This window comes from Engystomops pustulosus, chromosome 1 (assembly GCF_040894005.1).
Source record: "Engystomops pustulosus chromosome 1, aEngPut4.maternal, whole genome shotgun sequence".
NCBI lineage: Eukaryota > Metazoa > Chordata > Amphibia > Anura > Leptodactylidae > Engystomops > Engystomops pustulosus.
In genome coordinates, this window is record NC_092411.1 from 161,066,914 (window position 1) to 161,092,020 (window position 25,107).

At 41.7% G+C, this 25,107-nt stretch overlaps 1 protein-coding gene and 1 long non-coding RNA gene across 2 annotated transcripts in view; one reads left to right on the forward strand and one right to left on the reverse strand.

Annotated features, from left to right (window-relative positions):
- LOC140065903 (uncharacterized) overlaps nt 1-15,466 on the reverse strand; it is a 40,689-nt gene extending 25,223 nt beyond the window's left edge. Inside the window, exons 1-2 of the long non-coding RNA XR_011848077.1 lie at nt 15,248-15,466; nt 8,816-8,913 (exon numbers count right to left, since the gene is read on the reverse strand). This is a non-coding gene — a long non-coding RNA (uncharacterized lncRNA). The remainder of the gene's footprint in view (nt 1-8,815; nt 8,914-15,247) is intronic.
- Nucleotides 15,438-25,107, forward strand: part of CHAF1A (chromatin assembly factor 1 subunit A) — a 75,837-nt gene continuing 66,167 nt past the window's right edge. Inside the window, exon 1 of the mRNA XM_072113445.1 lies at nt 15,438-15,724. Coding sequence (XP_071969546.1) covers nt 15,661-15,724 — 64 coding nt within the window. The 5' untranslated portion in view covers nt 15,438-15,660. The remainder of the gene's footprint in view (nt 15,725-25,107) is intronic.

The following is a 25,107-nucleotide window of genomic DNA, read 5'->3' on the forward strand; positions in this document are numbered from 1 at the left end:
TCCTCAAACACGTCCGTCCTGTTGCATGGCTAGCCACGCCCCCCCTTGTTACATTTGTTTTATGTCATGTTAAAAGGTGTAAAAGTCGCGTTTCAGACATTTGGGCGCCATTTCCAGTTTTGAAGGCCACAGTCGGCAATAACGGATTTTATATTTTGATAGATCTGGCATTTTGGGACGCGGCGATACCTATTGTGTTTGTGATTTTTACTGTTTATTATGTTTTATATCAGTTCTAGGGAAAGGGGGTGATTTAGAATTTTTTATATTTTATTAATTTTTTAATATTTTTTAAACTTTTTTTTTCTCCACTATTTCTTAAACCCTCTACGGTACATTAACCCAAGATGGTCCGATCGTTCCTACGATATACTGCAATTGAGCCACTGGCTCATTGTAATGAATCTGCAGAAACCATGCAGCCTTAGGTCTGACGAAGACCCAAGGGTGTCATGGCAACCGATCGCCGCCGCCGGCAGAGAAAAGGTTAATAAGCACCGACCACGGATGTTAGCAATGGGTCTTTGCTGTAATATGAAGCAAAGCCCATCTCTGTATGATGAGGGATCAGACGGTGAGCCCTCTTCATACACCCTACGTAGCTCTGTGGCGGATATCTCCGCCACAGAGCGTGAAGGGGTTTATATACCGGGGGTTTTGCTTGATGATAAATATTATATTTTACCCATGGTGTGGGATAATAAAACAAAAAGGATTGCTTTGCAGAGCAAATATTGGAGATTAGAAAAGGCTCATTGGACTGTCAGCAGGGTGCAGACTTCAACTCCTGGCTTCACGGGCTGCATTTGGCCTGTCTGTTAAGGTTGTGCACCCCTCTTCTAGGCTTTTTGTTGAGATGAATGTGGCTGCACGTAAGGTACATGCTAAGTGGTGAAACTCCTCCGCTACAGATCAGAGGAATAAGTCTCTTAAAAGGAAAAATCTGTTTTTATCTCAGCATTGCTAATGTTACTAGGAAAACAGAACCAAGGAGTCAGAGTCTAAGTTTGGGAAATTGAGGAGTCAGAAGTTTGGCTTACAGATTCCACAGCCCTGCTTAAAATTCCAATTTACACTTTACAACCTGTCATAAAACCTTCTCTAGCTGTCATCATCACCCGAGGTAATCAGTTCAAAGCACACAGTGTAGGGTTTATTATATATTTCCTAATAAAATGGACATAACCCGTAGCTATCAGCCCCCGCTAACAAGATAGGATCAGGGAGGATTGCCATAAGACCCTTGTGAATTTTGGGACTGTATCCTAAATTACATAACCCCAACTTAAGGTGTGAACTCCTCAAATTTGGCATGGGGTGATAGAGAACGGGATACCAAGTTGATTGGAGGAAGTTATAAGGTTAACTCTATTCGGACCACAGGTCCCGAGTCTGCAGTAACGACTTTAGAAATTCGAAGGTAGCATGCAAAAAAAAAAAAAAAAAAAAGTTATGGCCCTTAAAGGAAAATTCGCTACAAATTCCTGGTCACTTCAACTTTTAAGACTGCATCACTAAATTAAATAACAATCCGCTTGCCAAATATATCCCATCAAGGGGCAGGATAGGCCACATTAGCATGTGAACATCCCATTTCCAGTGACATCACGAGCTGGTGGTTGGGAGTAAAATCCACTGAGCATAAATTATGCTATGCAGATGCTCAGGGTTAGTCTTTGTACAGCCTTTTCAGAGGACATGGATCCCCAAAGCTCTAATGCCAAACCTCACAGCCAAGTAAGTCTTCGATCTCAGTAGTAAAGTTTATTTGTTTTTATCCTTTTAAATAACTGTGTGCATTTGTACTGCATGTATTTCTTTGTAACCATTTTCTCCTTTTTATCTGACAATTATTTTTATGTCTGTACCGCACATCCATGTACTAAATCTTTTTTTTTTTTTCAACTGAAAATTTTTTATTAATTTTCATTTAGTGCATTATAAAAATACATACAAACAGCTTTGCCATTTTAAAACAGTATAGATTTTCAATATCATTTACACTTGTGTAAGATCACTCTTCTGTTTCCTTCAATGACCCATCATCTGAACAATGCAAACCCTTAAGGCATAAAAAGAAATAAAACAAAAACATTCCCTCCCCTTCCCCCCCATGTGCCTGCATGTTGCTCCCCACCACCCCCCAGAAATCCCCGTCCGCCCCACTAGATCTTAAGTCCTCCCAATCTGCCTCTGAGATCCTCTTGACAATACCATTGAGTATACTGGAAGGGAGTCATGAATTCCACTATATCCTGTCTACTATAATGATTTAGCAAAAATATTTTCCACTTCTGGAAAAAGGCTTTTGCTCCCTTTTCCTTATGTCGCAAAGTATCTATCCTATCTATGTTTATCAAACGTTTTAGTTGTTCTATCAACTCTAGGACTGTGGGCGATGAACTCTTTAACCAATGGGAGAGGACACAGCGTTTAGCTACTAGCAACACCACATGTGGAAATCGCAACTTATTTGAAACTCTTCCTTCTACTATTTTCCTTTCTCCCTCCCCTTCAACATCTCTCTCCTCATTTTGGTCACCAATGTCATGAAATAAACATTCTCCTGGACTCCTTGTGATGTTTGTGTCCCAATTTCTATTTATATACTCAACAACTTGGGACCAGTATCCTTGAATATTTGCACATGTCCACATACCATGCCATAAATCCGGCAAAGTTGCTCCACATTTCTGACATTCTGTAATACGATCAGGTCTGGAGGGTGAAGGGAAAATATTTAGGCCGTATATCGCCCCATGCATCAATTTAAAATAAGTTTCCCTCCATCTTTCATTAACTATAACATGTCTAATTGTTGCCCATCCTTGCAAAATGAGCATAGTTGGGTCCGTCACTTGCAATCTCTCCCCCCATTTTTTTAAAAAGATCCGAAGTCGCCTTACCCCAGAGTTGTTGCCGCATTACTGCATATAGGAAGGATATTGTGTAATGCCCTGGAGCAATACTTAAAAGACCCTCAAAGACCTGATCAGAAAGTTCCTTTCTAATGTCTCTCACCCTTTCTCTACAGAAGGACAATATTTGAAAAATTTCTAGTTGCCGTTGAAATGACAAATTATATTGAACTATTATATCCGAGGCCTTGAACCGTGTGTTTCTTCGTTCATCAACGCCTTTGCTTTTGCTTCAATCCCCTCCCCCCATTCCAGTCGCTCCCCCCTATGGCCTTGCCAAGGTGATTCTGGGTGTTTAATCAATGGCATATGTTTGGAGATCATAAATGGTAACCCATATAGGCCTCTCACTTTTTTCCACGTAATTATGGTATCTCTTAACAAGATGGAAGACTTTACCTCTTTTGGCATTTTTGACCATCTCATATGCATTAACGCCATCAAATCCCATGGATCTGCCAGATCCCTTTCCAAATCCCAGTTTGAGTGGGAAGAGGCCCTATGATGCCAATCCAGAACATGGCGAAAAAGGCAGACTAAATTATATCCCCTAATATTAGGAAAGTTCAGACCTCCCTCAACTTTTGGGAGCATTAGTTTCTGCAGGGCTATTCTTGCTCTACCCCCTCTCCATATAAATTGTGTGAAGGCCTTATTAAGCCTTTTGACGTCTTTGTGCTGTAACAATAGTGACAGGGTCTGCAGCTGGTACAATATTTTAGAAAAGCTCATCATTTTGATTAAATGGCATCTTCCTAGCAGCGATAGAGGTAAATTCTTCCATCTTTCCAATTCCATTATTATTTTAGATATTAGAGGGGGATAGTTTAGCTTATATAAAGATCCTGGATTTCTACCTATTTTGATTCCAAGATATTTGATCTCATGGGCAGATGGTTTTATTCCTAAAGAAAGCTCATTCCAATCCCTAACGTTAGCCGTTTGTTTCAGTTCTAAAACTTCACTTTTTCCTACATTTACCCTGTATCCAGAGAATTCCCCAAATTCCTTTATTACTGAGAATACCCCAGGAAGGTGTCTCATAGGATCCGATAAGAATAAAATTACGTCATCCGCAAATAACGCAATTTTCACCACTTCCTTCCTGATATAGATGCCCTCATATAAATCAGAATCTTCAAAATATCTAGCTAATGGCTCTAGTGCAATATCAAAAAGGAATGGTGATAGGGGGCAACCTTGGCGTGTTCCTTTTTGTAATTTAAAGGAAGCTGATAAAAACCCTGGTGTACTAATTTGCGCTGTTGGATTGTTATATATCCCTTTAAGGTAAGTGCGGAATTTTCCTGTTATTCTCATACGGTCCAGTACCATCCCCAGCCAATCCCATCAAACATTATCAAAAGCCTTTTCGGCATCTAGGGCTACTAATGTTGGTCTCTCTCTTGCCTGAGGATGGCACTGGACCCTGTCCAACACCGCAAGAACCTTACGGATATTCGTCACGGCAGCTCTCCCCTTCACAAAACCCACTTGGGACTTCCCTATTAGTCCCGGTAGCAGTCCTGCTAATCGCTGGGCTAATATTTTTGAAAATAGCTTCATATCAACATCTATTAACGATATTGGCCTGTGTACTAAATCTTTAAAACTTGAAGCCTTAAATAACTTAAAGGAAATCTACCATCAAAATCGAGCATGGCTAAACAACGGACACTTACTTATAGATCCAAACACTTTTATTGTGGTAATCTTGTTATATTTGTTATCCATGGCCGCCTCCCTTCTAAAATCAACTTTTTGCAAATATGCTAATGAGTCTGAAAGACTACTGGGGTGGTTCTCGGAGCCCCTCCATGCTGTAGCTTCAAAGGCTGTTTAGCTGGCCTGCCCATCTACAAACACACAAAGGCTATCCGTGCTTAAAATACCCTTTTTTGACATATAAACTGAAATGATGAATAATGAAACATAAACTCCTTTCTATAATTCATTCCCATCGAAAATCTGGAATTCAATATATAGGTCCAGTGGCTTCACGATCACGAAAATCTTCTGTTGATCTCCCCCTCGCTTTGGTCAATGTACCTGTTCAAAAGTTTCCAGGGAGGACACCTGGCCTTGGTGACAATCAAATGTCATACTGTCCCAGACTTCTTTTCTGCCTGCTATATCAAATTTAGTTTGAACCAATTGTGACTATCTCTGTGTTCCAAAGGGTTGTACATAAGGAATCCATGAGGGTGAGAGGGGTTGTATCTAATGAATCCATAAGGAGTGAGGGGTGTTAAATATAAATAGATATTTCTTGCAATTTTTAATTTGAGAATTAAGAACCACGATGATGAGCAATGCTTCAAAAAATCAGAAGCAATCCTTCGTTCCAGATGAAAAGTAAAAAGCATTTAATGGACTTCAACAAAAATAGAGTAACAATACAATTCAGATTTAAAAGTATAAATAAAATCACAAAAAGTAAAATAAAAGTAAAATAACAGTCTTACAACATGGTGTGGATCAAAGCTTGAGAGAGCGAAGAGTCTTTGTTGTTGTGTGGAGACATGAAGACAAAATACTGGTGGCGGTGTCCAATGATGTCTCTCTTCTACTCACTCTCCCTCACAGAGTCTATCCCCCAGTCACTAGTATGGTAACTCTTTATACACAAACTAACATTTACCAAGTGAATATTCCCAATCTCCTATTGGTTCATGTTAGTCCATTTACCATCTGAGTACCATAGATGATCGCATTCTACTTCATAAATATGTAAATTTAAACTAATTAACTTATATATACACACATAACTATTAACATATACACTCACCGGCCACTTTATTAGGTACACCATGCTAGTAACGGGTTGGACCCCCTTTTGCCTTCAGAACTGCCTCAATTCTTCGTGACATAGATTCAACAAGGTGCTGGAAGCATTCCTCAGAGATTTTGGTCCATATTGACATGATGGCATCACACAGTTGCCGCAGATTTGTCGGCTGCACATCCATGATGCGAATCTCCCATTCCACCACATCCCAAAGATGCTCTATTGGATTGAGATCTGGTGACTGTGGAAGCCATTTGAGTACAGTGAACTCATTGCCATGTTCAAGAAACCAGTCTGAGATGATTCCAGCTTTATGACATGGCGCATTATCCTGCTGAAAGTAGCCATCAGATGTTGGGTACATTGTGGTCATAAAGGGATGGACATGGTCAGCAACAATACTCAGGTAGGCTGTGGCGTTGCAACGATGCTCAATTGGTACCAAGGGGCCCAAAGAGTGCCAAGAAAATATTCCCCACACCATGACACCACCACCACCAGCCTGAACCGTTGATACAAGGCAGGATGGATCCATGCTTTCATGTTGTTGACGCCAAATTCTGACCCTATCCGAATGCCGCAGCAGAAATCGAGACTCATCAGGCCAGGCAACGTTTTTCCAATCTTCTACTGTCCAATTTCGATGAGCTTGTGCGAATTGTAGCCTCCGTTTCCTGTTCTTAGCTGAAAGGAGTGGCACGCGGTGTGGTCTTCTGCTGCTGTAGCCCATCTGCCTCAAAGTTCGACGTACTGTGCGTTCAGAGATGCTCTTCTGCCTACCTTGGTTGTAACGGGTGGCGATTTGAGTCACTGTTGCCTTTCTATCAGCTCGAACCAGTCTGCCCATTCTGCTCTGACCTCTGGCATCAACCAGGCATTTCCGCCCACAGAACTGCCGCTCACTGGATGTTTTTTATTTTTCGGACCATTCTCTGAAAAACCCTAGAGATGGTTGTGCGTGAAAATCCCAGTAGATCAGCAGTTTTTGAAATACTCAGACCAGCCCTTCTGGCACAAACAACCATGCCACCTTCAAAGGCACTCAAATCACCTTTCTTCCCCATACTGATGCAGTACAATGGAATATACCCAACTATCTCATTCATTATGTCTATGATTCCCAATATAAAGCATATCAATATATTATACATAAACCTACATTCTACTACTGATATAATAACATAATACTATTATGTATTTATATTTGTTTATCCTGGAATAATGTTTATCCTACATGAATACTTTAAGAATAACAGAATATCATATATGTGTAATCATATGGTCTCACCCTATGCTAAAGTAATTTTAACCCCTTAAGGACGCAGGGTTTTTTCGCTCATTTCTCGCTCTCCACCTTCAAAAATCCATAACTTTTTCATTTTTACGTGTACAGACCTGTGTGAGGGCTTATTTTGTGCATAACAAATTTTACTTTCCCGTAATGTTATTTATTTTAACATGCCGTGTACTGCAAAGCTGAAAAAAAATTGGAAAAAAATGTGGAAAAAAAAAATTCTTGTGCGCTCAGTTTTTACGACTTTGACTGTGCACTCAAAATAACACGTCAGCTTTATTCTTTGGTTCGGTGCGATTGCGGTGATACCAAATTTATATAGGTTTGATAGTGTTTTAATACATTTTCAAAAATTAAACGAATGTGTACAAAAAAGTAAAAAAAATTTTTGTCATCTTCTGAAGCTAATAACTTTTTCATAAAGTTTTTCATAAAGCTGTGTGAGGTGTCATTTTTTTGCGAAATGAGCCGACGTTTTCATTGCTACCATTTTGAGGTCTGTGCGACATTGATCATTTTTTATTCCATTTTTTATGTGATGTAAAAAGGTGTAAAAGTCGCATTTCGGACATTTCGGCGCCATTTCCCGTCTTGGAGGTCACCGCCGGCCGTAACAGTTTTTATATTTTGATCGGGCATTTTGGGACGCGGCGATACCTAATGTGTCTGTGATTTTTACTGTTTATTATGTTTTATATCAGTTCTAGGGAAAGGGGGGTGATTTGAATTTTTAATATTTTATTCATTTTTTTATTTTTTAAACTTTTTTTTTTTACTATTTTTTAGACCATCTAGGGTACATTAACCCTAGATAGTCAGATTGCTGCTACCATATACTGCAATACTTCTGTATTGCAATATATGGCATTTTTGCAGCACATTCATTACAATGAGCCATTGGCTCATTGTAACGAATCTGCAGAAGCCAGATAGCTTCGGGTCAAACGAAGACCCGAGGCTACCATGGCAACCGATCGCCGCCATCTTTTAAATGCCACCGGCGGCAACGGAGTGGTTAATAGCCGTGATCGGTGCAAGCAAGTATGCAAAAACCCCCACCTTTGTATGAAGAGGACTCAGCCCATGAGCCCTCTTCATACACTCCTTATACCTCTGCGCTGTAGAGCTACGGTGCAGAGCGTTAAGGGGTTAATGATACAGACGGTCCCCTACTTAAGAACACCACACTTACATACGACCCCTAGTTACAAACGGACCTCTGGATTTTGGTAATTTGCTGTACTTTAGTCCTAGGCTACAATAAACAGCTATAACAGTTATCAGAGGTCTCTGTAATGAACATTTATTGTTAGTCCTGGTTCTTATGACAATCCAACATTTTTAAAATCCAATTGTCACAGAGACCAAAAATTTTTTGACTGGGGTTACAATAATAAAGTATACGGTTCCGACTTGCATACAAACTCAACTTAAGAACAAACCTACAGACCCTATCTTGTATGTAGCCCAGGGACTGCCTGTATTAATATTTTACAGCATGACTTTATATGAAATACCCATAAAGGGGCTGTTTGGTATGATAAACTAGGGAATATTTTGGGGAACAGGAGACTGTTTTAGTTTCTGAATTTTTTTTTTAATTTTTAACGCCGCCATGTGAGTTCACTGCAAAGGGGCCCACTGAGGCACTGTTGCCCATGGGCCTACTGAAACCTGGATCTGACCCTACTTAAACTTCCAACTGTACATCTGACATAAGCTTTAGAACACAAAGAACACCTGATAATTGCGCTATTGCGTTTTAAATATCCTTTGATGTTAAAATCTACAAGTATTATCTGCATTAGAAAAAACCTTTGTTGGTTTTTCAAAAGTGGATGTTTTGCATGGATAGGAACTGCATCCAAGAAAACCTTTGATATAACCGAGTTCTTTTGTCCCACTCTTTGGATCTAAAGTAAAAAGATGAAACATTTACCTATAGTAGCAGACTTTATAGCTACAACTCTTTATAGCTACAACTTTAACAAAATTTGTGCCAAGCTTTCGTCCTCCTGGAGAATCGGCAGTTATTTAAGGATGATTATTCTAATATCGTGAAATTGGACAGAATGCTTCTTATCCATTTTATATTCCATGCTAAATAGAGCCTTGATGCTCCTCCTGTTGTGAAGTTGTAAATGAGAGTAGTACAGTACAGCTGACAGATGACACTCTTGGGTTCCGACCTTGACGCATACAACCAGTGTCAGGACACAGTGCGGACACGTGGACTCATCGCTGCACCAACGAATGCTTCCATCAGTTATGTAACATCAGTGATGGAAGTGAAGCTCCCTACATATCAGAAGAATAAGGCATATGCATTTTGGATGCCTTGAAAAACGCAACAAAAACGACATGTGGGAATCCGCCCTCACTCAATTCTCCGAACATAAATTCCAACTCCGTCAAAATGGTCTGGAAATCCAGAGTCCTGTTTTCCTGGTAACTGTAGCCGTACTTGAGATAAATGTAGGCATTCCTTCCCAGTGCCTCATTCTTATGATCTGTAGCAGAGGAGCTTTACTGAATATAACTATTATAATAAGTACTATAATACTTCCCCTATGTACAAGAATAGAACTACTAATGATTCCTAGTGACAGGTTCCCTTTACAGAACACCAGTGACAGTCTCTCTGCCGTCTCCAATATCATGTCATCTCTGTTCTTGAAACTTAATCCTTCGAAAATGGAACTTCTTGTCTTTCCACCGTCTACTAACCAACCTAACCCTGATCTCTCCATTTCTATCTGTGATTTCATCATAACCCATTGGCAGCAGGCCACTTAAAACATTTTTAGAATCTGACCATTTCTTACAATTGAAACCTCTACAACACTAATTGTCATTCTTATCCACACTCATCTAGACTACTGTAACTCCCTACTAATCGGTCTTCTGCTTACTAAACTCTCTCCTCTGCAATCACCCTCAATGCAGCAGCCAGGCTTGTCTTTCAGACCAAATGCTACACGGATGCCTCCAGCCTGTAGCAGTCACTGGACTGGTTGTCAGTTTCCTTCCCTTTACAGTTTAAATTAATCACCTTTATCCACAAAGCTCTTCATAATGCTGCACCCCCTACCTCTACTCTTTTATCTCACTCTATCGTCCAACCCGTACACTTCGATCTGCCAGTGATCTAATATTATTCTCTTCATTAATTTGAATCTACCACTCACATCTCCAGAACTTCTCCAGAGCTGCAGCAATTCTCTGGAATGCCCTACCCCGGTCTTTCAGACTAATACCCAACCCCAAAGCTTCAAACATGCAGTTTAAAAGCATTTATTTAGGCAGGCCTATCACACTTGCTAATTTCATGCAACTTTAACTCTTTATTAACCAATTCCTGTCTGTTATCCGGAAAATATTTCTCTGCAGTCCCACTGACTTTGTAAATAATTTGCATAAATGTCGCTGTCAGGCTGAAGCTGGAACCTTCCTGCATTGTGTATGGACCTGCCCTAGGGTTCATGCTTTCTGGTCGGAGGTCCTGGAATTCCTCAATCAACACTTTGAGTTCCCGTGCCTAATGTCCCCCTCTGTCTGTCTCCTGGGTGTCATGAATAAGGCTATAAAATCTTTTATAGGTTTGTCTTATATTACGCCCGGAAAGTGGTAGCGATGACATGGAAGGACCGGGATCCTCCCCCGCTGAAGAGGTGGATTTTGCTCATTAATAGTGTTATCCCCCACTACTGCTCAGTGTGTGTTAATAGGAAGTGCCCCCAGAAATTTGAGCATAATTGGGCTAGGTGGTGTGTCAACCCCCATACGGCTATATAATTCTGACTTGTTGACTGACTACAAGTCTCTGCTCTCTTTGTAACATGTATAATCTACCACACACACTTTATGGGTGATATAACATCCTGTCTACTTCTTGATATTGTCAAATTATTCCCCTGTATTGTTGGGTAAATATGTATCAGCCAGTGTTCTTGTTCGTTAAGTGGTTTATTGTATATGTACAAAATTTATAAAATTTGCAAAAATAAAATCTTTAAAAAATATATAATTTGCATAAATTATTTTCTTATTAAACTACCTTTGAACACAGCCATGAAGAAGAACCCACAGTGCATTTTAACCCCTAGGGGACACAGCCTATTTTGGCCTTAAGGACGCGGCCCCATTCTTCAAATCTGGCCTGTGTCACTATAAGTGGTTATAGTTTTGGAACGCTATGAGATATCCAGGGGATTTTGAGATTGTTTTCTCGTGAAACATTGTACTTCAAATTAGTTTAAAAATTTGGATGATATCTTTTGTGTTTAGTTATGAAAAAAAACTAAATTTGGCAAAAATTTGGAAAAATTCTTTATTTTCAACGTTCTAAATTCTCTACTTTTGATGCAGATAGTCATAGCACCCAAATAAATTCATAACTTACATTTCCCAAATGTCTGCTTTATGTTGGCATGGTTTTTTAAGATTCCACATATTTTACTAGAATGTTATGAGGCTCAGAATTTAGGTATCATTTTTCAAATTTTTTGTAAAATCACCAAAACCTGTATTTAGATGGACCTGCTCAACTTCTAATTGACATTGAGAGGCCTAAATAATAGTGAGACTCGTAAAATACCCCATTGTGGAAACTACACACCTCAACGTATGAAAAACCACTTTTAAGACGTTTGTTAACGCTTTACGTGTTTTATAGGGGTTAAAACAAAATGGAGGTGCAGTCTGCAAATTGTAATAATTTTTCACAATACACTCATTTTGGGTGGAAAATTAAACATTTACAATGGATTAAATGAATAAAGGCTCCACAAAGTTTGTTACCCAATTTCTCCCGAGTACACGGATCCCCCATATGTGCTGGTAACCTGCTGTATGGGCGCACGGCCGGGCATAGAAGGGAAGGAGGCGCCATCCAGATCAGATTTGCTATGTCACATTGTACAGGCTATAATTTTTTTCTTTTTTTAATGTGGACCTATAGGGGCTTATTTCTTTTGCCACATGAGATGCACTTTTCTGGTACGTAATTTGGGGGAATCTATAGGCTAATTGGTGAGATTTTATTAACTCTTTGTTGTTGGAGGAAATGAAAATCATCACTTTTCAGGAAGATTTTTATGGGGTTTTTTTTTTGCCCGTTTACCATACCATAAAAATAGTATATTATTTTTATTCTATGGGTTGCCACGATTACAAAAAGACCTCATTTATATAGATTTTTTATTTTTTTCCCATTTTTAGTGCATAAAAAGTAATTTGGCAAAAATGTTGTTACTTTTAGCATCACCATCTTTCATATGCATAACTTTTTTATTTTTCGCCTCACAAATCTGTTTAAGGGCTTATTTTTTGCGAGAAGTATTGTCCTTTTTAGTGGTCTTATTTTAGAGTGCATAACATTTTTTAAATCCCTTTTTAGAGCATTTTTATAGGGTATTAATTGAAAATTATCTTTTTTCTGGAGCTTTTTTTTGTTTTGTTTTTTACGGGGTTAACTTTGCGGATCTAATAACGATTCTGTTTTATTATGCAGATTGTTACGGACGCAGGGATACCAAATATGTGGGGGTTTTGTGTATTTTATTCAATTGTACTGAATAAAAACCAATTTGGAGAAAATCTTGTTCATTTTAGCATCATCATCTTTTCATATGCATAACTTTTTTATTTTTTGGCTGACAAATCTAGTTAGGGGCTTATTTTTTGCGAGAAGAGTTGTTCTTTTTAGTGGGCTTATTTTGGAGTGCATAACATTTTTTAAATTACTTTTTAGAGCATTTTTTAATAGGGTATTAATTAAAAATTATCTTTTTTCGGAACGTTTTTGCGGTTTTTTTTCTACGGCGTGTACCGTGCGGGTCCAGTAACGATTCTGTTTTATTATACAGATTGTTACGGACGCGGCAATACCAAATATGCGGGGTTTTTTGTGTTTTTGTGTTTTTTATACTTTATTAAGTGTTTTTATGGGAAAGTGACATTTTAGGGGCTTATATTTTTATGTATTTATTTTTTATTTATTATAATGTGTAGTGTTCAGTGTTTTTGCATTTTTTTTACTTATACATACTTGAACTTGAACCAGTGATGCTCTGATCACTGGTTTAAGTTCAATACACTGCTCTACAATACTATTTTATTGTAGAGCAGTGTAAACTGTCTGAGCAAGCTTGCGCATGCTCAGACAGTTTACTGTCAGACCCGGAAGGGGTCTGACTGCCATGGAAACCGGGCAGCTCCGGGGCACATGCCAGTCCTCGGAGCTGCCCAGAAGTGGATCGGATCCCCCGGTATGCGGCACGGGGGATCCGATCCACAGCGCAAACACCCTTACACGCCGCGGTCATGTTTGACCGCGGCGTGTAAGGGGTTAACACCAGCGATTGGAGCCGGCTCCGATCGCGGGTGTTAGCGCAGGCTGTCAGCTGTACTAGACAGCTGACAGCCGCTGCTTCTGGTACCGGCTCCGTTCGTGAGCCGGTGCCAGAAGCAGGACGTTATAGAACGTCCCCGTGCGCTAAGCATCTAGCCCCGGGGACGTACTATAACGTCCTGGTGCGCCTAGGGGTTAAACGCGTAGCTGAATATGCAATTTTTAAACTGTAACGTGGAAAGATTGTAACGGGATCAACAAACATGAGTTTCAATTGTGTTTCATCTCCAGTCCAGGAGGGATCTTCAGCACGGACCAAGACTCACATGCTGTTATCGGTGAGCAGACTTTTTACATTTTTTTGAACTGTGTAATTTCAGAAAGTTCCCTTCTGGCATGCACATGATGTAACACGTTTGCATTATACAGGTACTTCTCAGGAGAATATACCTGCACAAACCTGGCAGTTAAATGATCTAGGATGGGTCTTATCTTAAAGGGAACCTACCACCACAAATCTACCTATAAAGGTAGATAGGGTGGTAGGTAGGTGGATCAATAGGACGTGAGGATAGCCCTTTTAACGGCTAATCCTGACGTCCCCGCACTGTTTCCAAAAGTTTTATTATCTCTATTCAAATTTTCTTATGCGGCTACTGGGGCGTGGAGTAGCCGCATCTAAGGTTACACGGGGCGGCTACTCCATGCCCCGGTAGCCTCTTTTCTTCTCCTACCGAAAATCTTTGGCGCAGAGCTACGAGGAGCTGCGTGCCCTCGTCCGACGAATCTGCTGTCTGCGCATGCGCAAACAGCAGGCCCGTGCCTGTGCAGCTCCGGCTTCGGAGCAGTGACCGCGCAGGCGCTGGCCTGCGCAGACAGCAGATTCGTCGGACGAGGGTGCGCAGCTCCTCGTAGCTGTGCACTGAAGATTTTCGGTAGGCACCATACAAGTCTATGGAGATGCATCAAAAACACATTGCACTCTGAGACACATGCAAGTCCAATGCGTTTTTCACGTATCAATTGCCATAGTAAAGATATACCTCAGTCCTGAGTCTTTTTCACGCGCGTTATCTGCGTAACGAAAAACGCATTGAAATCGTGCATGAAAAACTAAGACACTGAGTGCGCGTTCACACGTTACGTTTTGGTTGCGTTTGGAATGCATATACAACAGCTGATGTGAGGTAATTTGCCTAATTACATTACCGTTTACGTTTGTAAACGCAATGTTAACGCTTTGTTGCGTTAACAGTGATGAAATTAGGCAAATCACCTCTCCTCAGCTGTTGTATATGCGTTTCAAACGCAATGAAAACGCAGGTCAAAACGCAACGTGTGAACGCGCCCTGAACAAACTCTGACTGAAAACTGATTGAACTCTGATGCAAAATATCAGTTTTTCACAGACCAAACCCTGACCGCACCCAGATCAGACTCTGACATGATCTGCAATGCAAGTGTGGAAGGGGCTTTACATACTAGCATGTGCCCCCTTTAAGTTTTTGCTAATCTTAGTTCTTATGACAACCCAAAATTTTTTGAATCCAATTGTCACAGAGACCAAACAAATTTGGCTGGGGTTACAATTATAAAATAGATGGTTCCAACTTGCATACAAATTCATCATAAAAACACACCTACAGAACCTCTTGTAGGCATCCCGGGGACTGTCTGTAAATGGGAGACTTTCCTTTCACATCTTGTTGACATGACCTGTAGACACAGCAACACCTTTTTTTTTTACTAAGATCCAACTACTTCTATTTTTTTTTTTTTTACTGATTTGGCTATTTCAACTCCTTTAAAGTCCACACCCTGCTCTGCTGTGTGTGACCAACAGCTGATATGTCTAGTATCACAACACGTCTACTAAAACTACATGAATGACTTACAGCTATGGGACCATATGCTACGACTCTAACATGATTGTTGCTGCGCAGAAACGTGGCGACTGCTAAGAAATCAGGACCAGAGCCACATTCAAATCACCTTTAAAACTGCGCGATATAAAGGCAATATGACACCAACAGGTCCTTCCGCGGCGAGAAGAGCCAATAAGAGAGAGCGGAGCAATGTCCAATCCTCCTACTGCATTGTATCAAGCGCCTCGTTTATTGGTCGTGGGAAGACGATCGCAATATCATGTGACCTGGGGGAAGTGCTGCAGCCAAAAACTTCCCGCCAAGCAGAATCGCGCGGGGAGAAGCGGCCGGAAGGGACAACGCTGAGGGGGAAAGCGGGGATAGGGAGTTTTTTTTTAAATTTTTTTTTTTTGTTGCCTGTGCCAGAACGGTTCTTTGTCGAAATGCCTGGCAGAGGAGCAGCAGCGACGCAGGACGCAGGGGACAAGATGAAGCAGATTTTGACAGGTAATGCGAGTGTCGGCTCGTGCTCATCAGTATGTAGTTCTGTGATAAAACTGTGTGTTCAATCCGAAGCAGTGCTAGAACTATCTATACTATATCTGCTGCACACGTATTTACGTGAGTTTGGCCTATGCACTGCTCCATTGTCCGACTCAAGGGCAGTGTTTATCTAGTGATTTAAAAAGCTTCAATTGAAAACCCTTACAGAAACTAAGTTGTAAGTGGCAAAACTGTCCATTTGACATAATAAATGGCATGCGGTATTTAAGTAATGTAGGTCTGGGAGAGCCCAATGTAAAGCAATGGAGCCTATGATAAAGGGGCGACCAATAGTGCCCATCCTTTGACTTTGGTATGTAAAATATGTCAAGTAAGACCCTTTTCTTATGGAGGCACCTATGGACTGTCACACATTTTTAGTCTTGGTCCCTTAGCATTGTCATTCTACCGCTAGCCCTAATGCAGTTCCACCAAACACTGTAATAGGGCTATTCAGAGAGTACTACACAAATAATATGCTAAAATGTCCCCTATTCTACCTTGAACTGTAATATGCCCTTTTTGTGATATGACAATAATGCCAACACCAATATTGCCCATCTTTCTGCCCCAACACTGGAATATTCTCATGTATATGTGATATTTCCACAGGACTAGTGGAAGACAGTGCACCTGTCTCGAAAAAGAGACCCCACTGCACGTATGGTAGATTTCCTGCAGATTTTCCACATTTATTTTTCACCTGATCTGATGTCATTTCAAGCAAGAATCTGCATCACATTTCGTAGTATGGAGTGGACGCAGATTTGTTGCGAATTTTCACTCTGTACCCTGATAATCTAACAAATTGTCAGTACACAGCATCTCATAGCACAAAGGAATCAGCAATAAAACTGTAAAATTTTAAAGTAAGGGGTTAAAACTAATCTTTTTTTGTGGAAACATCACTAGTGGATTGAAATTTGAGAATTTTCTTTAGTAAGCAAAACCATTTAATGTGTGAATATACTGTGTGGCCAGGACACAGCAGAGATGCAATTTGATGCCACCGACCACATGAATTAATAGATTGTACCAATAACTTATAACAACATTATTAAGTAATCGTTTTATGTCCTGTTAACCTGAAACTGTTACTAAATATTTTTGTTATAAATTATTGGCATAATCCATTAACCCCTTAAGGACGCAGCCAATTTGTAGCTTAAGGATCTGCCCAATTTTTTTGGATTCTGACTTGCGTCGCTTTATATGGTTATAACTTTTGAACTCTGTTACTTATCAAAGCGATTCTGAGACAGTTTTTTCCTCACATCTTGTACTTTATTTTAGTGGTAAATTTTGGCTGATAAGTTTTGTGTTTATTGACAAAAAAAAAAAGAAAAATGATGAATTTTTGGAAAAATTTGCCATTTTCGAAATCATTGCATTTTCCACCTAAATACATTGCTGAATAACATTTCCCATTTATCTACTTTACATTTTTGAAATGTCTGGATAATTTATTTTGGTGTCACGCGGCTTACAAATCGAATATCGCTTTTCCGGATTTTCAGAATTGACTATTTTGTGGATAAGTACAGTTTTGAATGAAATTTTACATTTTTAGCTTAAAAACCCCCTATATAACCAACCCATTTTCAAATCTGCACCCCTCAAGCTATCAGAAACAGCTTTTAGGAAGATTGTTAACCCCTTGAGATCTTCATAGTAATTGAATAAAAATGGAGGTGAAATTTAGAATGGTCAAATTGTGTCAGTTATACGTTCATTTAGCCCTAAAATCCACACATTTCCAAAAGATAAAAAGAGAAAACCCACCATACAATTTGTTCTGCAATTTCTCCTGATTACAGACACCCCTCACAAGTGGCCGTTACTTGTTTATGGGCGCACAGCGAGGCACAGAAGGGTAGGAGCACCCTGCAGCTGTCAGGATTTTAGTTTTCTAGTTGCCTCCTTTTGTAGGCTATAAAATTTTCATTATTGAGCTATGTGACAGCATTTTTTTGCGGGATGAGATGCTTTTTCCAGCTTCACCATTTTGGGGTTGGTATTCCCTATTGTTGAAAATTTAGGAACTTTTTTTTGAGGGCAGGAGTAGAAAAGCATCAGTTCTCTACTGGCTTTTTGACTTTTTTTTGTGTTGACCGTTTAGCCTAATAATCATGTTATCTTTATTCTATGGGTCGATACGATTACGGGTGATACCATACATCAGGGGTAGGGAACCTATGGCTCGGGAGCCATATGTGGCTCTTTTGATGGCTGCATCTGGCTCTCAGACAAATCATTGTTAAATAGCGATTGGCAGTGTGTACATCTAAGACACACAGTGCTGATCTCTGGATGCAGGCAGGGATGTTACCACTCCATGCGTCCTTTCAGTGACCAAGGTGCCATTGCCGCACCATTGCTTAGGTGACAGCACCTGTGTCAGAGTAGAGCCGCATCCACTCTTCTCTATGACCCAGGTGCCATTGCCTAAGCAAAAATGGCAGTGGCGTCTGGGTCATAGAGAAGAGCGTGGAGTTATGAGAACATGCTGAAGGGAAAGCAGGTAGGTGAGTATTCCCCTTTTTTTTTTTTTTTGCTGTGACTACCTATCTAATGGGGGCGTGTGCTGGAGCTACCCATCTACTGGGAGCAATTATGTGCTGGCACTACATATCTACTGGGAGGCATGTGCTGTGACTACCCATCTACTGGGGGCAAGTATGTGCTGGCACTAGATATCTACTGGGGAAGCATGTGCTGTGACTACCCATCTACTGGGGGCAAGTATGTGCTGTGGCTACCCATCTACTGGGAGGCATGTGCTGTGACTACCTATCTACTGGGGCCTGGGGGCATGTGATGGGGCTACCTGTCTACTGGGAGGTATTTGCTCTGGCTACCTATCTACTGGGGCATGTGCTATGACTGCCTTTCTACCTTGGGCATGTGCTGTGGATACCTATCTATTGCGGAGCATGTGCTGTGGCTACCTATCTACTGGGGAGCATGTGCTGTGACTACCAATCTACTGGGGGGCATGTGCTGGGGCTAGCTGTCTATTTGGGTGCATGTGCTGTGGCAACTTATCTACTGAGAGACATGTGCCGTGGCTACCTATCTACTGGGATGCATGTGCATATTGTACGGCTCTCGCAGAATTACATTTTAAAATATGTGGTGTTCATGGCTCTCTCAGCCAAAAAGGTTCCTGACCCCTGCCATACATGAATATTTTTTCTTGCGTTTTACTAAATTTGTCAAATAAAACCCTAATGTGGGGAAAAAATCGTATCATTTTTGTATTGCCATCTTCCAAGTGGCATAACATTGTTATTTATTTGGCTACGGAGCTGGTTGATAGCTTGTTTTTTTTTGTGGAACATGTTGTACTTTGCACCAGTATCATTCTGGAGTACATATGTTTTTTTGATCACTTTTTATAGCATTTTTTGTGGGATTGAATAGGTAAAAATCATTTTTGGAGGATTTAAAACAGTTTTTTTTTTTTTTACAGAGTTTATCATGCGGGTTCAATAATGATTTACTGTTATTCTACGGGTTGACACGGACGCGGTGATACTATATATGTGGGGTTTGTGTTATGATTTAGACTTTTTTTCTGGTTATATGTCTCTTTATATGTTTTGGGGCTTTTGAGCATTTTTATTGATTTCTTTATTTTTTAGTGAATAACTGGGTTTTTTTTTTTTTTTTTAACTCTTCCACTTTTTCTAGCATGGGACAAGCAATCATCTGATTGCTTGTTCATGATAATACTCTGCAATATTCATGTATTGCAGAGTATTAGCTGTGTCAGCCTAACCACTTGCATAGTAAGATGACGTCATAGATGCCATCTTACTGGCAGTTCTTGCAGGCAACACTGGGGTCCAGATCGGTCCCATTGATGCCACAGCAACGATCGGCGCTCCCCGAAAACAATTCGGGGGGGCCAATCGTGGGGGAAAGACCCCCCCCCCCCAGATGCATGTTAGATGCCCGGGTCGCGCTGGCCCACTCCGAATGCGGGTGTTACACGGGGGTGCCGGCTATTAGTCACAGCCGGCACCCCGTGTTTTCCAATGCAGGTTCGGCTCAGATCTTGCGCTGAACCGGCATCGGCTCTGTGTCTGATATATCGGACGCTGAGCGCTAAGTCACTGCACTCGGCGTCCGATATATCGGATGCAGAGCGGGAAGGGATTAATCAATGCGGCTTGCTGCATCACAAAGCATCTCCGCTGTGTCCTGGCCATGCGGCATATATTCGCACCCTTACAGTGTTTATGACTTATCCTGCGGATATATCATTTATAATATATACCAGTGGTGGCGAACCTATGGCACGCGTGCCAGAGAGGGCACGCGTACCATCTCCCCAGTCTCATCAGTCGGAGCTCCGGCTCTGTCCATTGCAGGATGAAGTTGATCAGCTCTGCTCTCACTAGTGATGCCTTAGTGAGACAGTAGTAGCCGATCAGTGCCCGCCCCTCCTCCTCTTCAGCCCGGGAAACAGTGGGAAGAGAACAGAGTGAGGCAGCTCACAGAACAGAGAGGACAGCAGCAGAGCAGAGATAAGAGGTCAGGAGCTGCTGGGGCTGCTCACACAGAGAGCTGTGCACTTACAGAGGTCCTGGCAGGTGACACTAAGCTAACTAGAAATACTTGTGGTTTAGTGTCCCAAATCCCCCTGTGTGACAGCTGTCTGTGGCCACATTGCCTGTATCTGAAATGCTCATCACCTGCACAAGGTAGCCAGTGATGCCAGGACAACCCCACAGTAAGCCCCCTATGCACAATGTAACCGGGTGCTATGCTGCTTCAGTAGCTGCATCGTGCAGGTGATGAGCGCTTTGGACAGAGGCAAGTGTATATGTGGCCAAGGACAGCTGTCATATGGGTGATCCCAAATCCAACTGTGCCTCCACTCCACAACGACCACTTTGCCCTACAAACCACCTCCCAAATTGGATTCCCAATCCTTCACCATGCCCCTTCTTTGTATTTACCACATATGAGTTAAACTCCGTAATGGAAAATAGCATCCAAAGTTGAAAATGCCACTTTTTTGCCATTTTGCAACATGTAATAAAATGTTATGAAAAGTGGTCAAATGGTTGTACAGTCCTCAAAATGGTAGCACTGAAAGTGTCATCTCATATCACACCAGCTCCGTACACCAAAGTATGAAAAAGTTAGCGCCAAAAAAAATAGCACCAGAAGATGGCAAAATGACTTTTTTTTTTATTACAGGAGGTTTTAATTTTTGTAAATGTATACAAACATTATTAAACCTATATAAATATGTTATCCCTGTGATCGTACTGACCCATAGAACATGTCGTTTGGGGTGCACAGTGGAAGCTGTAAAATCCAAGCCCACAAGAATATGTCACAAGGGCATTTTTTTAACCAATTTTACTGCTTTTGGAATTTTTTACCACTTCTCAGTACAGGGAACTGGATATTAAATACCATCACTATGAAGTGCAATTTTTTACGCAGAGCTCTTTCACTGTGGCTAGTAAAAAATGGAAACGCAAAAACAAAAAGGGGGTAAAGAAGGTAATATTTGGTCCATGAACAAGCTAACTTATCACAGTCCACTAGTCCCTGCATGTACTCAGGACTGCTGTCACAGTATGGGGGTAATGATAATCAGTATATGGCGGTAATATACCTCACTGAATGGCAGTAATATGATATTCATCGCTATATTTGTATAGCATAGTATAGCAATACTATTGGTAACATTGGCCTGTCTATAGTCTTTATTACCAGAATGATGCTATGTATGTGGTTGTAAAGGTGGCAGCATCATATGGCAGTATTATTTGTCTTATTGTTAAGTGGTATTGTTGCACCATTGGGCTAAATTTCTGTGTCGGCACCTCGCGATAAAAACGTTGGCTTTGGTTTCAGTTTGGGCACTCGGGCTCTCAAAGATTCGCCATCACTGATATATACATAAGAATACACCCTCACAATAAATTCACAAAGACGAGTGAGGCTTCTGATCCCTGCTTCCATCCCCTACTCACACCCCCTGACCCCTGTTTTGATTTTCCTGTAAAGGTGTCACTCATCTGCTGGCCTTCTTCTTAGCTCTGCCATCTACTTCCGGTCCCGGCTTCTTCTCCTTCCCCTGTTGCTCAGACTGTCGTTCCCTCCTGTCAGACTCCAATGTGGGGGCGGAGGCCCTTGCTTGCAGACCTCCTATCCTCTCCAGGGTCCTTGTAGCGGTGCACAGAGCTGACGGGTTAGTAGGGGGTTGATATCAGCTGATGCAGCCCAGTTAGATGCGGGGCATGGCCCCCGGTTCTTTTGACCTACTGACGACCCTGCCATATCTTTATTAAAAAAAGGGCGACGTGGCAAATGATGATTGGCTGACAGAACGCACGTCCCACTAGTTCTGATCTCCCTGGGTACTGCACAACTCTCTCCTTTGTAGAACTCGCCAAGCACCACTTTGTTCCTGAGCTGGTTCTTCTTGCTCCTGCGCTTGTACATGACCCGGGTGAGCCACAAGTGGACAGCTTTAGGACTGTAGCTGTGGCAGCCTCCCACCTCTTAGAGCACCTGATTGAGGTACTGTTAGTGCTGCACAACTGTATGCAACACATATTTTAAATGATCCCATAGACGTCTATGGGGCAAACGCATCGGGAATAATGGAGAGAATGGGACATGCTCTATATTTTTTTTGTCAGTACAGGGCAGTGGGAAATGCTGCCAATTAAATGGATGGCTGTATTGCCCATTGAAATGAATGTGGTGGCTGTACGCTACCCGTATGAAAATGGTACGGTACTTTTAGCATATGCCATTTTCATACGTTTTTGTGAAAGTGGCCTTATACTATATGGACAGTATACACTTCATGCATTTGTGGGCAACTTGATAACAGCCAATAGGGCAAGTCTCAGTACTTGCATATAGAACTCTGCTGTGCTGGAGAGGAACATGCCAAGTTCATTAGGAGTTGTAAATTTGGTTTTGGGAAATGCTGTTTACTGAAGACAATATTACATCTATATTTTGTTTTCAGTCAGTTGCATCAGTTATTGTGGGACAAAACCAGGCAAGGCTACTTCAGATGTTATCGGTAGAATTAATGTGAATAAAAAAAAATACAAATATTATACATTACATAAAAGGCTTTCTTTTCCCCTCTTAGTATATTTAACCCCCACTAAAAATGAAATAAAATCCTTCAACGTTCGTTGACTTTTGATTAGGCCGATTGTCACACACAACTCACACTGCTGTAAAGTAGGGAGCACACAAATTAAGTTATGCATCCTCAACGCCTGCGTCCACAAACTTGATTAACCCCTTAAGGACGCAGGGTTTTTTCGCTCATTTCTCGCTCTCCACCTTCAAAAATCCATAACTTTCATTTTTACGTGTACAGACCTGTGTGAGGGCTTATTTTGTACGTAACTAATTTTACTTTCCCGTAATGTTATTTATTTTAACATGCCGTGTACTTCGACGCTGCAAAAAATTCCAAATGTGGAAAAATTGGAAAAACCGCACGTGCGTCACATTCTTGTGGGCTCAGTTTTTACGACTTTGACTGTGCGCTTCAAATAACACCTCAGCTTTATTCTTTGGTTCAGTGCGATCGCGGTGATACCAAATTTATATAGGTTTTATAGTGTTTTAATACATTTTCAAAAATTAAACGAATGTGTACAAAAAAGAGAAAAAAAATGTTGCCGTCTTCTGACGCCAATAACTTTTTCATACTTTGGTACACGGAGCTGAGGGAGGTGTCATTTTTTTGCGAAATGAGCCAACGTTTTCATTGCTACCATTTTGAGGTCTGTGCGACATTTTGATCATTTTTTATTCTATTTTTTCTGTGATGTAAAAAGGTGTAAAAGTCGCATTTCGGACATTTGGGTGCCATTTCCCGTCCCAGAGGTCACCGCCGGCCGTAACCGGTTTTATAGTTTGATAGATCGGGCATTTTGGGACGCGGTGATACCTAATGTGTCTGTGAATTTTTACATTTTATTAATTTTTACTTTTTTTTTTTTTTTTCACTATTTCTTAGACCATCTAGGGTACATTAACCCTAGATGGTCAGATCGCTCCTACCATATACTGCAATACTACTGTATTGCAATATATGGCATTTCTGCAGCTCATTCATTACAATGAGCCACTGGCTCATTGTAACGAATCTGCAGAAGCCATGTAGCCTCGGGTCAAACGAAGACCCGAGGCTACCATAGCAACCCATCGACACCCCCAGAGGTCGCACTAACATATTTCTAGAAGGGTAATAATACTCCTCTTACCAGAGATCGCGATAACGCCTCTACAAGCGTCTATGACGCTTGTAGAGGCTGATTTACCCCTCCAAAAAACCGCCAAGCGTATAAATACGCTTGGTGGTTATCTGCCGGCTGGGTGCTTGGCTGCCGGCGCTTGCTGCCCAGGATCGCAGCTCACGTCGCAACACTCGGCAACACCCACAATATAGTGCCGTCCCTCCTCTCCTGCCCAGCTATCTTGCGGCTCCGATGGAAAGTCATGTGACCGGAGCACAGGTCACATGACGTTCTACATCGGCCGCGGGCTGAAGCAGTGAGTAGCTCCGCCCATCCCCCCCCCCCATGGCCGCGTGCGACCGTGCACACAGAGCTATGAACAAGATTGGGCTGTCTATGTGACAGACCAATCTTGTAGCCAGAGCAGCCCCTGTATACAGTGAGAGTCTGCAGGGAAGGTGCTATATGCATCCTCCCTGCATGACTCTGTATACAGATCACTGATAACAGTGATCTAATAGACTGTTACCATTAGGTCACTGTTATCTGTGATCTATATATAAGTTTAGCAGGGAACACATGCGACCTAGTAAAAAAAATGTAATTAAAAAACCCCAAAAATGACATTAAAAGTAAAAATTAGACAGTTTAAAAAAAGCGTTATGCCCCCAATCCCCCCCCCCCCAAAAAAAAAATTAAATAAGTTTAGCGGTGTCAGGCATCAGCCAGATCTATGGGGGAGGGGGTCCAGGGGGTGGAGTGTCTGCGGCTAGCGTCAGCTCTGGCCCGCTCTGTGGGTGGTGTCTGGGGCTCAGCATCAGCCCTGGCCCGCTCTGTGGGTGGGGGTCTGGGGCCAGCGTCAGCCCTGGCCTACTTTGTGGGTGGTGGGGTTTTGGGCCGGCGTCGGCTCTGGCCCTGTGGGTGGGGTCTGGGGCTCAGTGTCAGCGCAGGGCCGCTCTTTGAGTGGGGGGTCTGGGGCCAGCGTTAGCCCTGGCCCGCTCTGTGGGTGGAGGGTTCTTGGGCCGGCGTCGGCTCTGGCCCGCTCTGTGGGTGGAGGGTTCTTGGGCCGGCGTCAGCTCTGGCCCGCTCTGTGGGTGATGGTAG